At 40.0% G+C, this 15,471-nt stretch overlaps 1 protein-coding gene across 8 annotated transcripts in view; it reads left to right on the top strand.

The window, feature by feature from the left end:
• The window catches only part of Kiaa1210 (KIAA1210 ortholog), a 91,703-nt gene that overhangs the window by 21,628 nt on the left and 54,604 nt on the right, over positions 1–15,471 (top strand). For 6 of the 8 annotated variants that reach the window (XM_023706022.1, XM_023706021.1, XM_023706018.1 and 3 more), the window contains 2 exons: positions 239–292; positions 5,767–5,935. In XM_023706022.1, coding sequence (XP_023561790.1) covers positions 239–292; positions 5,767–5,935 — 223 coding nt within the window. The remainder of the gene's footprint in view (positions 1–238; positions 293–5,766; positions 5,936–15,471) is intronic. The other 2 variants (XM_023706025.1, XM_023706024.1) reach the window with 1 other exon arrangement.

Raw genomic sequence — 15,471 nt, 5'->3', positions numbered from 1 at the left:
GGGGAATCTTGTGATTTCCTGGAGGCCTGACTTCAAGGCTTCTCTGGGGTCAGGGGATACTGAGGCTGTTTGTCTTGAGGGTAAAGCTTGGGTTTTCACTTCTGTGTTAACATTGCTTAGCCTGAGTCTCAGAAGGAGTGCTCAGGTACTCCACCACATTTAATCACGAGTGAAAGGCCTCTCACCAAGGCAGACCCAACTCCCAAACCAACTGACTCATGCTTTTGTTATGAGCTAGACAGATGCCTAAAGCAGAAGGCGGCAATGCAGTACACCTTGATGAAGAGTGGAGGTAAGAAAATGCCTTTTCTCCATTCTCAAAATTTAATTTTAAGATCAAATATTTGGCTATGTTTTTCAAACTGATCAGTGCTAGCCAGAGAGTAAGATGGCTGTTGAGAGGTCCAAGGGAACAAAGGTTAGGTAGAAATGTTTCCTTTTGAAGCAGCAGCGGGAGAGAACAAGGTCATCATTGTGTCATGCTTTTGTAAAGGTAAGTTCAGCCCAGATGGGCTACCTGCATGCAAGGTGGATAAGCAAATGTACAACCCAGAAGCAACAACTTCTCATTGGGTTTTGCTGTGATTCCTTCTCTGGGGATGAAACATGTTCTGTGAACTCTTCTCTGGCATGTGACACACTGCACGTCCCCAAAGGGTGATGGTATTGAAAGCTACTTGCTGTTTGGAAATACGTGTATAATCCTTGGCTTGGCCAGCTAAGTCAATGGCTAGTGGAGGTCCAGGTCGCTGTCAGATCTCTATGCACTGACCACAAGTATAACTGATCCTAGCATAAGTGATTCAGTGTATAAGAGACCTCTATGAATATTGCTGGGCACAGATATGGATTTCAATCCCTACCTCCTGTTTAGGTCTATCTACCCTTTGTATTTATGAATATCAGTCTGGAAAGGACTCACCTGCTGGAAATTAAAAACAATGCTTTGAAAATGAAAGTATGATGAAAGGCCAGTTTATACACTTGAACATACGACAACCGTATTGGATTTCATTAGAACTTCAAAAGTAGTGTAGCTTGCGCATGATTTTTGGCTTTATTTTCCTTCCAGGGCTGAGACCAGGGCACATGCTAATATATGAGGACATGCTGCATTTGGGAGTAGGAAGGTCTCCTCATCAAAACAAGGCTGAAAGAGTTGGGGATGTAGCTCAGTGGTAGAGCACTTGCTTAGCACATGTGAGGTCCTGGGTTCCATCCCTAACACCACACACACACACACACACACACACACACACGCACGCACATGCATGCACTCACTCAGGCAAGCACATACAGTGTAGAATAAAGACTTTGACTCACTAAGGCTGTGGCTAGCTTCCCAGACACTACTCTAAATCAACAAACATCCAACCCCCCATGCTGAGCAGTTGCCTCAGCTCCTTGCTAACAAAGCTGCTCATATGTAACTATCATACTCAGAGCTAGCCCACAGGGTAGATGAAAAAAATGTCTAGTTTCTGTGTTTATAAGAGACACATATTACTTAAGGTGTTTTGAATCCTTGTGGGAAAATAAGTTGCTTCTTTTCAGCAAAGAAAGAAAAATGGGGGGGGGAAGTTGGAATATATGCCTATTTAATTTTAGCACTTGTTACAGTTCTAAGGTCACTAGTTATGTGTTAATATAGAAACATAAAATGTGTTAGCACATTATTTTTCTGCTCATGTAATAGTTATTTTTGGTGAATTTGGTTTTACAATCTGAACAGTTAAAGTGTTTTCATTCAGTTATTCAGAAGTACCAGCTCCTGACTCTCTTCTCTTTTTCTTTTCTGGTTTATAACAATGCAGTGAAACACTCTTGTAATCCCAGCGTTTTGGGAGGCTAAGGCAGGAGGATCACAACTTCTTGTCCAATTTTGGCAATTTAGTAATTTAGTGAGATCCTGCCTCAAAATAAAAATAAATAAATAAATAAATAAATAAATAAATAAATACAGGAGGAGGGGCATGTAGCTCAGTGAGAAGGCCATGGGTTCAATCTTCAACACTGAAACCAAAGAAAGGTATGAAAGGGGGAGGGAGGGAGAGAGAGACAGAGACAGAGAGACAGACAGACACAGAGAGATAAAGAGAGAGACAGAGAGACAGGGACAAAGAGAGACAGAGACAGAGACAGACAGAGAGACAGATACACAGAGAGAAAGAGAGACAGACAGAAAGAAATAGAGACAGAGACAGATACAGAGAGAGACAGAGAAAGAGAGACAGAGAGAGGGAAAGAGAGACAGAGAGACACACAGAGAGACAGAAACACACACACACACACACACACACACACACACAGAAAGCTCGCAACTCCAAGTTCTGTAGCTCTGCATTTCTTCATCCAGTGTTGGGGTACAATCACCATGTTTCTAAGCACAGTAACGTTCATAACATTCTGTGTACTATGTTCGCAGCATACAGTTGCTTCACTTTTAGAAAACTAGGAGGAGGAGACTCACTTGTTAAGAATCAATAAATCTTGTTTCTTCTGGTTTTAGGAAATGGCAACCTTCCCAAAAGTGAAATCCTAGTATGCCTTTTTCTGTTTGTTGGAGCACCTTTGCTCAACTCATCCTCCCTGGTAGGATTTCCTTAGTGGAAGCATGGAACTGGCTCGGACTGGCTGGGAAGACTGACTGTGACTTTTCCTATGGTGCTGAGAGTGGCGGTAGCCTCCGGTGGCAGAACTGGGGATTGAACTCAGGCCCTTGCTCTTGCCAGGGAAGCGCTTATTCTACTGAGCCATCTCCCCAGCTCCAAGGCCTCTTCCCAAGACAGTCACTCGTGGGTGTGGCGATTAAGAGAGAAGGCCAAAGGACAAAACAGGCAATTTTAGAGCCACCTTCCTCCGCACATTCAGGAACCTTCACATGGAATCTTCACAGTATCATTTTCAATATTTTAAGTTATCATAGAAATTAGTTCATTTTTTTCTCAAAAAAAACTTTAAAGAAGGGAACTTGGGGACATGTATACTATTGCATTTTCATTTTTATTTGCCCACTCTGGTGGAACTGTCAACATGACCATATGTAGGCATATCCTAGTAGATAAGAAAGTGCCCAACTTGTCCAAACCAGAAGTTACTTAAGCAACAATTATCAAGCAAATACTCCTGTAGTCTTGCAATTCTGCATCCATGCTGGCTTGTGCTTCTAATCATGCATATTTTATTTTATTTTTGTATTTTAGGGAAGGGTCTACAGGGTGTTCAGGGTCTCACTACTAGATAGGACTCATAGTGATCCACCTGTTTACAGCCTCCATGCCCAGTCTCAACTGCCATCTCAACGTGCCCCAGGGGGCGGGGCCAGCACAGCAGGCCAGAGTATAGAATCCCTGGCACTTGCACCTGCTTGCAGGTGCTTTAATCCACTGAGCGATTTGGCTGGCCCATTAATCATGCATATTTTTTTTAAAAAATTTATTTATTTATTTGTGTGTGTGTGTGTGTGTGGCCAGCTTAGTCCACCAGGGGGCGGGGCTGGCTGGCATGTGGTGCTGGGGGATTGAACCGCAGTCCCTATGCTTTGCTAAGCTTGTTCTAAGTAGGTGCTTTAGACCACTGAGCCATCTCACCAGCCCAAATCATGCATATTTTATACTTTGCTGTTGAGTGATAAATGTGGGATTGTTTCTAATGAACACAAACAGAATTGATTCTAGTATTTAGAAATGATTATCTAGCCTCTGTTGCCAGCACATATTTATTGAATATTTCATGTAGGCAAGATCCTATGCTAAGCTCTATACCGACATTATTCACAACTCACATCTACTCTAATAAAAGCTAGTATTTAAATTACAGGATGCTTAAGGACAAATCTGTTCAGTGGTCTTAATTCAAGGCAAGTGAGCAACTGTATTCTGTATTCTGAATGCTTACTGTACTTAGGCGTCTCGAGTGACACTGTGTTCCTTTCAGCATGCTAGTTGCTACAGGGGTGCTAAGGAGGACCTGCCTACTACCTGGATATGAGACAAGGAGCTAAGACCTAGGGACTATGTCTTATTACTTTCGCTTTGATACTTAGAACATAGTAAGTGGTTGACCTCAGTGAATATTTTTGATTACATAAATGAATGAATGAATGAATGGACAGACTAGAGAGTATTCAAATGTAGACTTGTGAAGATAACATTTAAGTTTTAGGTATCCAGAGAAAAATAAGCATGGATTATACTGATTGGTGGGCAACTGGATATATAGTAGGCCTTGAAGTTTAGGAGCCTTTCTAACAGGTAGATCTAGGAGTAATTAGAACACAGGTAAAGTGTAATATTTCAGGGCCAGAGGGACCTCTAGATAGCATTTCCCAGAGTGTGTTTTGCCAGAAATTCTTCTTACGTGCATTTGAGAGACAGCATTGTTGCCCAGGTTAATGCAGCTTCACTGCATGCATCAGTACTTTGAAGTTTTAGAAATGATTTGTTGGACAGTAGACTGCCAAGCTTTGTCTATCTGAACGTTTTTCCAATTGATTGGTCTGTGGATCCCTTTTCTTTGTAACAAAACTGTTGAGCATCCCTGCAAATACTCTTGGAAAGACACAGATCCAGTGCAACACCTTTGTTTTCCTGCTGAGTCATGTAGAGGCTGAGTAAGGTGCCCAAGCGAAGGTCACACAGCTGCTTGATACCAGATTCACTCCGAGTATACTAGAGCTTTCAGACCCTTGGGTGGTGCTTGCCATTACACCAGCACACCTTCCATCATGGCTGCTGCCCTGGTGACTTCCCTGGCTGGGCTTCTCACTGCCAGTACAGTATCATCATGCTGATGAGGCCTGCCAGAGACACAACTGTGGAGAGTTGGGGGGATGACACACTTGAGTTGGTAAATTGCTGCATGCAAAAGAAACAAGAACTAATTGTGTCCCTCTGGAAAATGTAGCACAAATCCTCTCCCTTTCTTCTTATCTACTAGGCCCCTATAAAGATATATATTATTGAAAAAGATATATATTATGTATGTACTTACTAGGAAACAAAGAAAGCCCAGACAGAACTTCAGGAGCATTTTCCTCATTGCTACCCTGGTAATTACCACATAGATAGCAAACTTTCATTTATCCCATGTACAAAGGGCAGGGACCCAAATTAAGTGGGAATACTTGAACAAGACACAAAATATCCAACACACTGACCCCCGCCCTAGCTTTTGCACAGGTGCTGCTGTTGTCTAGAAAATTCTTTCTTCTTTCCATTTCCAGACCCTCTCCTTTGCTCATAAGCCCCTGCTACACTGGTCAGCTGCACCTGCTCTTTGGGTTTGCATTCTGTCAGCACACAGGCTGAGAGTTTCATCTCCCACTTGGATTTTTGAGGGATCTGAAGGGTTTTCACATGTGGAAGCTTGGATGTTCCTACTAATTTTCAATAGCTCCAGCCACTAGTGTGCACCCAGGTGGCTGCCAAGTGTTTACATTGGATCAATTATCTCTTCACACCAATGAACCTCTCAGAACAAGGAAAGAGGACAGTGTGTATTAACAGGTGAAATTGGGAAGCAAGTTTGAGCTGAACAGAGGTTTCCTAGAGCTCTTGAGCTGGGTGGTTTCTTTCACAGGCAATTCATATCCTTGCTTACTATGTTCCTAAGGGGTGCACCAAGCAATGAATGCTTCTGCAGGAATTGGAGGCAAGATCGAAAGCTCCTGGGAGCATAGTCTTCATTCTTGTCATGCAGGGTGTCTCTTCTCCCGCCTTCCCTTCCTCCATCATATTCTGTCATACTTCTGTTGCTCATTTTCAGGAAAGAAGAAATCCAAATTTAAAGTCTTGAAGAGCTTTTTTGTTAAGAAGAAGAAAAGAGAGACTGAAGGTGCCCAGGAAGAGAGGATGCTGATGACAAGCTTGTCCAGCAGCAGCATCAACATCTCTACTCTGGATCTAGTCCAGAAAGATGAACTAACTGACCCTAGGTAAGCTAAGATGGAGTGAAGAGGGTGGGGCCATGGCTTTAGAGGACAGCTAGATCTAAGTTCCCTCTTGGTGCCTAAGTCACCAGTGAACATTTGGTCTCAGGGACTTTTGGCTTCTCTTCTTCTGGGTTCCACACCTGCAGCCTATGCCAGCGCAGCTGTGTTCAGGGTGTCTCTTCTCTGTGTGCACACACGTGTTCATTGTCTGGGCTGTGTAGCTCAATGGGGTAGGGCATGGTAAATACACACATCACCCCCCCAGGTGTGAGTGTGCAGATAGATTAGGGAAACCATTCCTATCACTGCTAGGATAACTTGTGATGTGGGGCCTACAGTAAATGAGGAGCTGGAAGCATATTTCACGTAGTCAGCAGAACCAGTGTTCAAAAAGTTAAGTCTGACCTAGCCTGCAACCTGGCTGAGGGTACATGTCTCATAATGAGTGATTAACATCTCAGAGAGCAAGATTATGTCGCTGGAGAGGCAGGACCAAAGGGACTTAAGTAGAAAATCATTGTGTTGTTGGAAAAGTATTCTTCCTTTCCCCATGAGACTGGGAGAAATGTTGGAACTGGTCCCAAAGAGTATGGGGACAAATATATCCCAGCCATCACTGTCATCAGTATGCAAAGTTTTATCTGTAATGCTCCTATTTCAACATCCTATCATGGTCTTTCATCTGGACACACAGTACCCTCAGCCATATCTGGATCAATTTGATCTCCTCCCATGGGGCTTTACTTGGGTTAGTTCCCCTGGTGTCACACACAGACTTCTCCGGACACCCCCTCTTGGAATTCACCAGTTTTGTTAGCCACCCTCACAAGGCTGTGCTTAATGGTAATGGAATAGCTAGCTACCGTGTTGTGCTGCCCACGAACAGTCTCCAACACTTCCTGAAACAGAATGCCCTGATAGCACATAAAGTTCTATAAGAAGGATCTCATGAGCACATCAAGTGTGAGGATTTTTAGAAAGCCTTGCCAGTGAGGAAGATAGTTTTAGACAGAGGAGACATTTTGTACCTCACAAATAATGCCATTAGAAAGTATTGTCTTAAAGCTGAGCAAGACTAAACTAAAGCTCTGCCAAACACTACAGGGCAGGGAGGAAGAGGTATTCAGAGCTATTCTTCATTGTCTCTGGAGGTTGGTAAGGATGGTTGCTACTAAAGTTCCATATTTCTTCCTTTTACTTGTACCTTTCCCTCCCACAATGGTCCCTGTGCTCTGATGTAGCCTTCACATTAAGAAGCATGTTGTCATGAGAGAGAGAGAGAGAGAGAGAGAGAGAGAGAGAGAGAGAGAGAGAGAGACAGACAGACAGACAGAGACAGAGAGACAGAGAGAGACAGAGAGACAGAGTTTTTCATCTAGGTATGTAAGTAAGCTATAAAATATAATTTAGTACTCTGAAGTTCAACCCTGACCCCAGTCTCTTGCTCATAACCCCTGGATACTGTCACTCAGGAATTAAAGGTTGATCAGCTTTGCTCATTCACTGAAACAATCAGTCATAACAAAATGTATCAGCAGCCTTCCCCTGGTCAGTACAATAGAACCAGCATCTCTTTCTAAAATTGTAGTGATATGGCTATTGTTTTGTTTTTTATTTTAAAGAGAATAAAATGAATTACATTAAAAAGATACAGAATTTCAAAACAAGATGATAGGAAATTAACAATGGTTGTTATATTGAATATTCTTATCTTCAAAGTAGTTGTTCAGATTACCAGATACAAGCATGCAAAATTGTTCAAAAAATTAAGCAGTAACTGTTCCTTTCAAGAAATCAATAGAAATTAGTAGTACAATTATCTTAGCTATCTTGTGTGTGTAAATATATAGCCCCTTTTCTTCTTTCTTTACTCCTTTCCCTCATCCCAGTTGTTCCTTCCTTTTGAGCAGTTTCTTTCCCTTTCACAATATCTATTGTACCTTTAGCATTTTATTTACTTTTTTCAGTTTCTCACACTAGGGAGAAAATACAATGTTTACACAGGTAGGTCTGACTTGTTTCACTAATATTAAAACAGAAACACTAAATCTACTTGAAAAGAAAGTAGGTAGAAATCTTGAAGACATAAGGATAGGCAGAGAGCTCACAAACAAAATCCAAACTGCATGGGAAATACTTGAAAGAATCAACAATTGGGATCTCACCCTACTGAAAAGTTTCTGCATGTTAAAAGAAATCACCAAGAGAATAAAAAAAACCCCGTGAATTGGGAAAAATTATCCAACTACCCCCCAGACAAAGTACTACTATTTAGAACATAAAGAATTTTTAAAAATCAGACTCCCAGTATTCAAATAACCAATAAAAAATGGACATCTGAGATGAATATACACTTCTTAGATGAAGATATACAAATAGTAAATAAATGTATGAAAAACTGTTCAATAGCATTTGAGAAATGCAAATTAGCAAAACACAAATTCCATCCCATCCCAGAAAGACTGGCTATCCTCACAAAGTCAACCAATAACAGATGCTGTGGGAAATAAAGAGCCCTTCTCCACTGTTGGTGGGAGTGCAGGCTGGTATGATTGCTGTGGAAATTAGTGTGTAGATTTCTCAAAGAACTAGGATTAGAGGTCCCATTCAACCCAGCTATTTTCCTTCTTGGTTTATTTCCAGAAGAAGTGAAAACATCATGCTACAGTGATATATGAGCAACCATGTTTGTAGCAGTGCAATTTGTCATAGCTAAATCTTGGAAACAACCCAAATGCCCGTCAACTGAGGAATGGATAATAGAGATGTGATATTTTTATACAATAGAGTATTACTCAGCTATAAAGTAAGATAAACTCTAGGCTTTTTTAGGTAAATGTCATGATATGTCTAAAAGAATGGAAAAATCCTATTCCTTCATTTAAATCTTTAGTGGGTACTACTGTAATATTTTTATGGGTCTTAGTTAAAGCAGAGATTTTGTTTAGAATTTTCTCTCTTTCTTTCTTTCTTTCTTTCTATTTAGGGGAGTGTCTGCAGGGTCTACAGGATCTCACCACGTAGATCAGACTCGTACTGATTCTCCTATTTTCAGCCTCTCAAGCACTGGGATTACAGGTGCACACCACCACGCCAAGTCTCCATCACTGTCTCAGTGCACCCCAGGGTTAGGGCCAACACAGCACTCGGGATCATCCCCTGAGCTGTCTGACCAGCTCTTGTTTGGAGTTTTAGGCATTTTTCCTTTTGCCTGCAGGTAGCAGATCAATGAGCACTGGATATGTGCAATGAGCAGGAGTTTTGGACTTCTGACAAACTTGGCCACACCTGGTGCTACTTTAATCTTTTGATCAGATAGGGCTTGGCATTCTAGAGCCAATTCAACAGCTATAATCTGGCTGATATACAGCATGGAAATGAGAGAGGCTTCTAAGTCCACCTATAACCTGAGATTTGCTCCTTTTTTTGGAGCGTAAAAGGGAGACTGGGATTACAGGTGTGCACCACCACACCCAGTCTATGCTTCTTTGGAGCATAAAAAGGAAGCAAGGCACAGTAATCCACAGATGCTGCATTGGTGCTGAGCCTGATTTAAGCCTGCAAGTCATAGAGCAGTACTGAATAAACATGTACCTCCATGTGTCATGAGCAAACGTATATTAGAGATGTCTCAAAACCATGCTCTCCTGAGGCCCAGGCATTCTTTTTTTCTTTCTTTCTTTCTTTCTTTCTTTCTTTCTTTCTTTCTTTCTTTCTTTCTTTCTTTCTTTCTTTCTTTTGTATTTTAGGGAAGGGTCTACAGGGTGCTCAGGGTCTCACTACTAGATCGGACTACTAGTGATCCACTTGTTTACAGCCTCCGAAGAGCTGGGATTACAGGCCCACACCACCACGCCCAGTCTCAATTGCCAGCTTAGCATGCCTCAGTGGCGGGGCTGGCACGGCAGGCCAGGGATCAAACCGTTGGCCCCTGCACCTGCTTGCAGGTGCTTTAATCTGCTGAGCTATTTGGCTGGCTCCCAGGCATTCATATATACCCAGTAAGGGCTTATTCTGGAGAGGACATTACTTTTCTTCTGGACTGTTCGTTCAGTAAAGCACAGAGTGTTTCCTTCACAGGGCAAACTGGGCATGGATTTTACATGGAAAAGGGAGGTAATAATTTAGGACAAAGTAGCACACATATGCCTCCTCAACTTTCTTGCTAGTCCACAAGCCACCTTAAAGTGAATTCCATTTTAATCCTCATAACATGAAATTTCATGATCACATATACAAAGTGCAGGTCCCACCTCCACACAGGCTCACAGTCACCCACTTTATTCACTAGTCCTACAATGTGCAGGCTGCTTCTCTAGTTACCATTTAAAGATAGTCTTTTTTGACAGGCATGTTGCCTCATGCCTATAATCCCAGCATTTGAGAGGCTGAGGTAAGAGGATCACTGTGAGTTCAAGGCCAGCCTGAGCTACATAGTGAATTCAAGGTCAGTCTAAACTGCACAGCAAGATCCTGTCTCAAAAAACTTGAATAAATAAAGATTGTCCGGCGTTGAACTCAAGACCTTGTGCTTGCCAGGCAGGTGCTTATGCCACTGAGCTATATCTCTGGACCAAGTTTGTCTTTTTTTGTTTTGTTTTTTTAAAGAGAGTACAAATTAGAATTAAAAGAGAAAAAGTTACAAGTAATGCAGAATATCACTTATCTAAGTATTATGAATTTACCAGTATTTGTTTTAACACATAGTGTTGTCTTCCAACCAGTTATTCATATTACCAGATATATGCATGCAAAATTGGAAGAAGAAAGAAAAAAGAAAGAAATGTACAAGAAATTAAGGACAGAAAAAGTACAAACAATTGAAAAAAGGAAACAAAACAAACTAAAGCTTTAACTGCTTCTTTCCATAGACCAGCAGAAATGCACAGTATAGTTGTCAAGAACCTTTGCACTAAACTATATGCCAGGCCCTTTTTAAAATTTTACTTTTTATTAATCTCCTCTCTAGGTTGCTAAATTGCTGAGACTGGTCTCAAATTTGCAATCCTTTTGCCTCAGCCTCAGGGGATAACAGCCATGCTCAGCTTTCACTTACTCTAATACATGTGTTTGGACTGGGTTTCCATTAATGTTTTCTTATCAAATAAAACAAATTTATTTCTATTCCTAGCGAAAACACCCATGTTGCTTATATACATAAATAAATCTCTTTCCCCAACTCCCTCTCCTGTCCTCCTCAACTCAGAAACTCTTTCCTTTTGAATAAGTTCAATTCTTTTTTCTAGTATTTGTTGTACCCTTTAGATTCCATTTTTCTCATCAGGTTCTCATGCTAAGAAGACAATAAGATGTTTGCCTGTTTTATTTCACTTAAGAGTATGTTCTCTAGTTGCATCTATTTACGGACAAAAACTCAAATTTATCCTGTTTTATAGCTGAATAATACTCCATTGTGTAAAAATACCACATCTTCTTTATTCATTCTTCAGTTGATCATCATCTGTGTTTCCAGGATTTAGCTATGACACATTGCTATAAACATGGGTGCATATGTATCACTGTGGTATGAGGTTTTCAGTCCTGGAAAAATACTCAGGAGGGGAGTAGCTGACTTGAGTGGGATCTCCAATCCTAGCTTTTTAATGAATCTCCACATTGATTTCCACAGTGGTCTTACCAGTCTGCACTCCCACCAACAGTGGAGAAGGTTCTTTTTTCTCTACAGCCTCTCCAGTATTTGTCATTGGCTGACTTCTTTATGTTAACCATTCTTTCTGGGGTGAGATGGAATCTCAGCGTTGTTTTAATTTGCATTTCTTGAATGATCAAGGATGTTTAACATTTTTTCATATATTTAGTTGCCATTTGTATTTTTTCCTATGAGAAGTGTATATTCATCTCAGATTTCTATTTTTGGATTGGGTCTTTGAATTTGGGGGCCTATTTATTTTAATTATTTATATGTTATAGATAGAAGGCCTTTGTCAGAAGGACAGTCAGGTATATTTTTCCCCCTTTGTGGGTTTTCTCTTTACTCTGTTGGAGATTTTCTTTGAAGTGCAGAAACTTCAAAAAGATGAGCTCCCAGTGGTTGATTCTTTTAAGTTTTTGCTGTGCAGTTTGGATTTTGTTCATGAACTCTCTACCTACCACTATATCTTCAAAATTTCTACCTACATTTTCCTCCAGAATATTTGGTGTTTCTATTTTAATATTTAAGTTTTTGATTCATTTTGACTGTGTTTTTGTGCATGGTGATAGGCATGGGTTTAGTTTTAGTCTTCAGCATGTGGAAATCTGTTTTTTCCAGCACCATTTGTTAAAGAGGGTATGTTTCTTCCAGTGACTATGTTTGGTCCCTTTATCAACAATAAGATGACTCAGTGTGTTTGCAGTTGTGTCTGTATCTTCTAATTGTCAGGTCTGTCTCTATGCCAGTGTCATGGTGATTTTTATCACAGTTGCTTTATAGCATAATTTCAGGTCAGGGATTGTGATACCTCCTGCCTTTCCTTTGTTTCCCAAGATTGCTTTTGACATTCTGGGTCTCTTCTGGTTCCAAATGAATTTGAAGAAAGTTTTCTCTAGCTCTGTGAAGTATATTAATGGGATTTTAATCAGGATTGTATTGAATCTGTATCATAATTTTGGGAGTATGGCCATTTTCACAAAGCTGATTCTTTTTATCCAGGAGCATGGATATTTTTCCATTTTCTGAAATCCTCTTCAATTTCTCTTCTCAGAGTACCATAATTTTCACTGTATAAATCTTTTATGTCCTTTGTGAGATTGATTCCTAAGTATTTCATTTTTTTGATGTTGTTGTGAAAGGTGTGGTTTCCCTAATTTCTCTCTCAGTGTTTTCTTTGTATATAAAAATGCTAGTGGTTTTTGGGTGTGGACTTTGTATCCTATTATATTGCTTAATTTGGTGATGAAATCTGCAAGACTCTTGGTGGAATTTTTGGGGTCTTCTAAGTAGAGTTTCTTAGATGTAATTGCTGTGCAGGTAGGTAGAAATGTAGGTAGAAATTTTGAAGGTACAGTGGTAGTTAGAGAGTTCATGAACAAAATCCAAACTGCACAGCAATTACATTTTCTTAGAATTACATTTTCAATTTTGTTTCTTGTTACTGGGTTATTCAGAGGTCATATATTTTCTTGACTCAGTTTTGGCATTTCATATTAATCTAGGAAACTATACATTTCCTCTGTGTTTTCCATCCTGTAAGAGTAAAGATTTTAGAAGTGGGTATTGATGATTTTCTGAATTTCTTTAGAGTCTGTAGTGATTTCACCCTTTTCATTCTTTATTGAATGAATTTGTTTGTTTGTTTTCTTTCCTTTTTTAATTAGGTTGGCTAGGGGTTTATCAAATTTATTAATTTTTTAAAAAACAACTCTGATTCATTTATTCTTTGTATTGTTTTTTTAAATCTCCAATATATTAATTTCTGCTCTAATCTTTATAATTACCTGCCTTACTTGGGTTTTAGGCTTGATTTGCTCTTTTCCTACGAGTTTGAGGTGCAGCATAAGATCGTTTATTTGGGGTTGTTTGTGCAGTGGTTGATATATTGTGTCAACCTGAGAAGCTTAGAAGTTTAATTAAGTGACTCAGCAGGGAGCCAAGATTCTTACTTTGTAAGCATCCTCATCCTGTGCAAAAGAAGGGCATGGACATTCTGTGAGTTGTACACCCTCACTGCAGGTTAGCCTGCTTATAACATAGGGAGGGGAGAGAGGCTTGTTAGAAGCTGCAACTGTTGGGCTGGTGAGATGGCTCAGTGGTCTAAAGCACCTACTCAGAACAAGCTTAGCAAAGCACAGGGACCGAGGTTCAATCCCCCAGCACCACATGCCAGCCAGCCCTGCCCCTGGTGGGCTGAGCTGGCCACACACAGACACAAAATAAATAAACAAATAAGTAAAAATTAAAAAAAAAAGAAACTGCAACTGCTGCCCTTCCCTTTGCTGTCCATTGTTTTCTGCTGCCATGAACTGCTGCTCTCTGCCATTCTGCCAGGGAGCCAGCCTAGTGTAGACTGAAATTGCCACAATCTGTGAGCTAAATAAACCTTTCCTTCCTTACTTTTGGACTTTGGGTATTTTGTTCCATCAATGTGTGAAAAGTAACTGAGACATTCTGTTTTCCTAACGTGTAAATTTACTGCTATAAATTTTCTCCTTAAGACAGCTTTCATTGCATCACACATGTTTCACTGAGTTGTATCAGTATTTTGTTTAATTGTAAATATTTTTAATTTCTTCTTTAATTTCATCTGTGACCCACTGGTTGTTTAAGAGGCTTATGGTGTTTTCATAGTTTCTTTTCCCAATAATGTTCAGTTTCATTGCCCTGTATTAGATATTATGCATGAGATAATTCCCGTTGCTTTGTATTTACTTAAGAGTGCTCTGTGTGATAGTATATGGTCTTTTTTTTTTTTTTGTAGTACCAGGGATTGAACTCAGGCCCTTGTGCTTGCCAGGCAAGCACTTGTTCTACTGAGCTAACTCCCCAGCCCCAATATGATCTATTTTGGAGAATGTCCCACGTGCAGCTGAGAAGAATGTCTATTGTGTTCTTGCTGGGTGAAACGCTCTATAGGTCTACCAAATCAATTTCTTCACAAGTTTGGTTTAGTTGTGTTATTTCCTTGCTGATTTTTCCTCCTAGTTGATCTATCTCTTTGTGACAGTGGTGTGTGAAAGTCCATTGTTATTGCATTATTGCTCATTTGATTTTTCATGTCCGTTAAAGTTTGCCTTATGTAGGAAGGTGCTCTTACATTGGGTGGATATATATTTATAATTGTTATCTCTTCCTCTTGCAGTTTTCCCTAAACAAGTATGTAGTGACCTTCTTTATATTTGGATTATTTTTGGTTTGAAGCTGATATTGTAAGCAACCAGGAGAGCTATCCTGCTTTTTTCTGATTTCCTGTTGCATGAAGGGTTGTTTTCTATCCTCTGACTTTTAGTCTGTGAATTTCCTTTTGAGTTAAATATGTTTTGTGTTGTGGCATATTGTGGAATTTTGTTTCTTAATCTACTCTGCTAATCTGTTTCTTTTGATTGATAAATTGAGGCCATTTGCATTGATGGATATAACTGATACATATTGGTTTATCTTTGTCATGTTATTTTACTGTTATAAGTTCCATACTTTTACCCTCTTTTTAATTACTTGCTCTGTTTGGTGTTTCCTTTCTGTTGTTCTTGAGGCTGTGACCACTTCTGTCTCTTTCTAGAATATCTGTCAGTACTCTCTGTAAATTTCTTCAATTATTCTTTGCCATGGAAGGATCTTATTCACCATTGAATTTGACAGACAGTTTTTTAGGGTACATCAATCTGGGTTGGAAGTTATTTTCTTTCAGGACCTGAAATACTTCACTCCAAGCCCTTCTTGATTTCATGGTTTGTGTTGAGAAATCTGCCATGAGTCTGATGGGCTTTCCATTGTAGGTGATCTGTTTCTTCCCTCTAGCAGGTTTTAATATTCTATTCTTTTGCTGAAATTCTGAGATCTTGATTACTGTGTGCCTAGGTGTAGATTTATTATGATTATAGCT

Source organism: Octodon degus, unplaced genomic scaffold (genome assembly GCF_000260255.1).
Source record: "Octodon degus isolate 3935 unplaced genomic scaffold, OctDeg1.0 scaffold00236, whole genome shotgun sequence".
Lineage (NCBI taxonomy): Eukaryota > Metazoa > Chordata > Mammalia > Rodentia > Octodontidae > Octodon > Octodon degus.
Note: the sequence above shows the minus strand (reverse complement) of the source record. Positions and strands in the feature narration are given on the sequence as shown.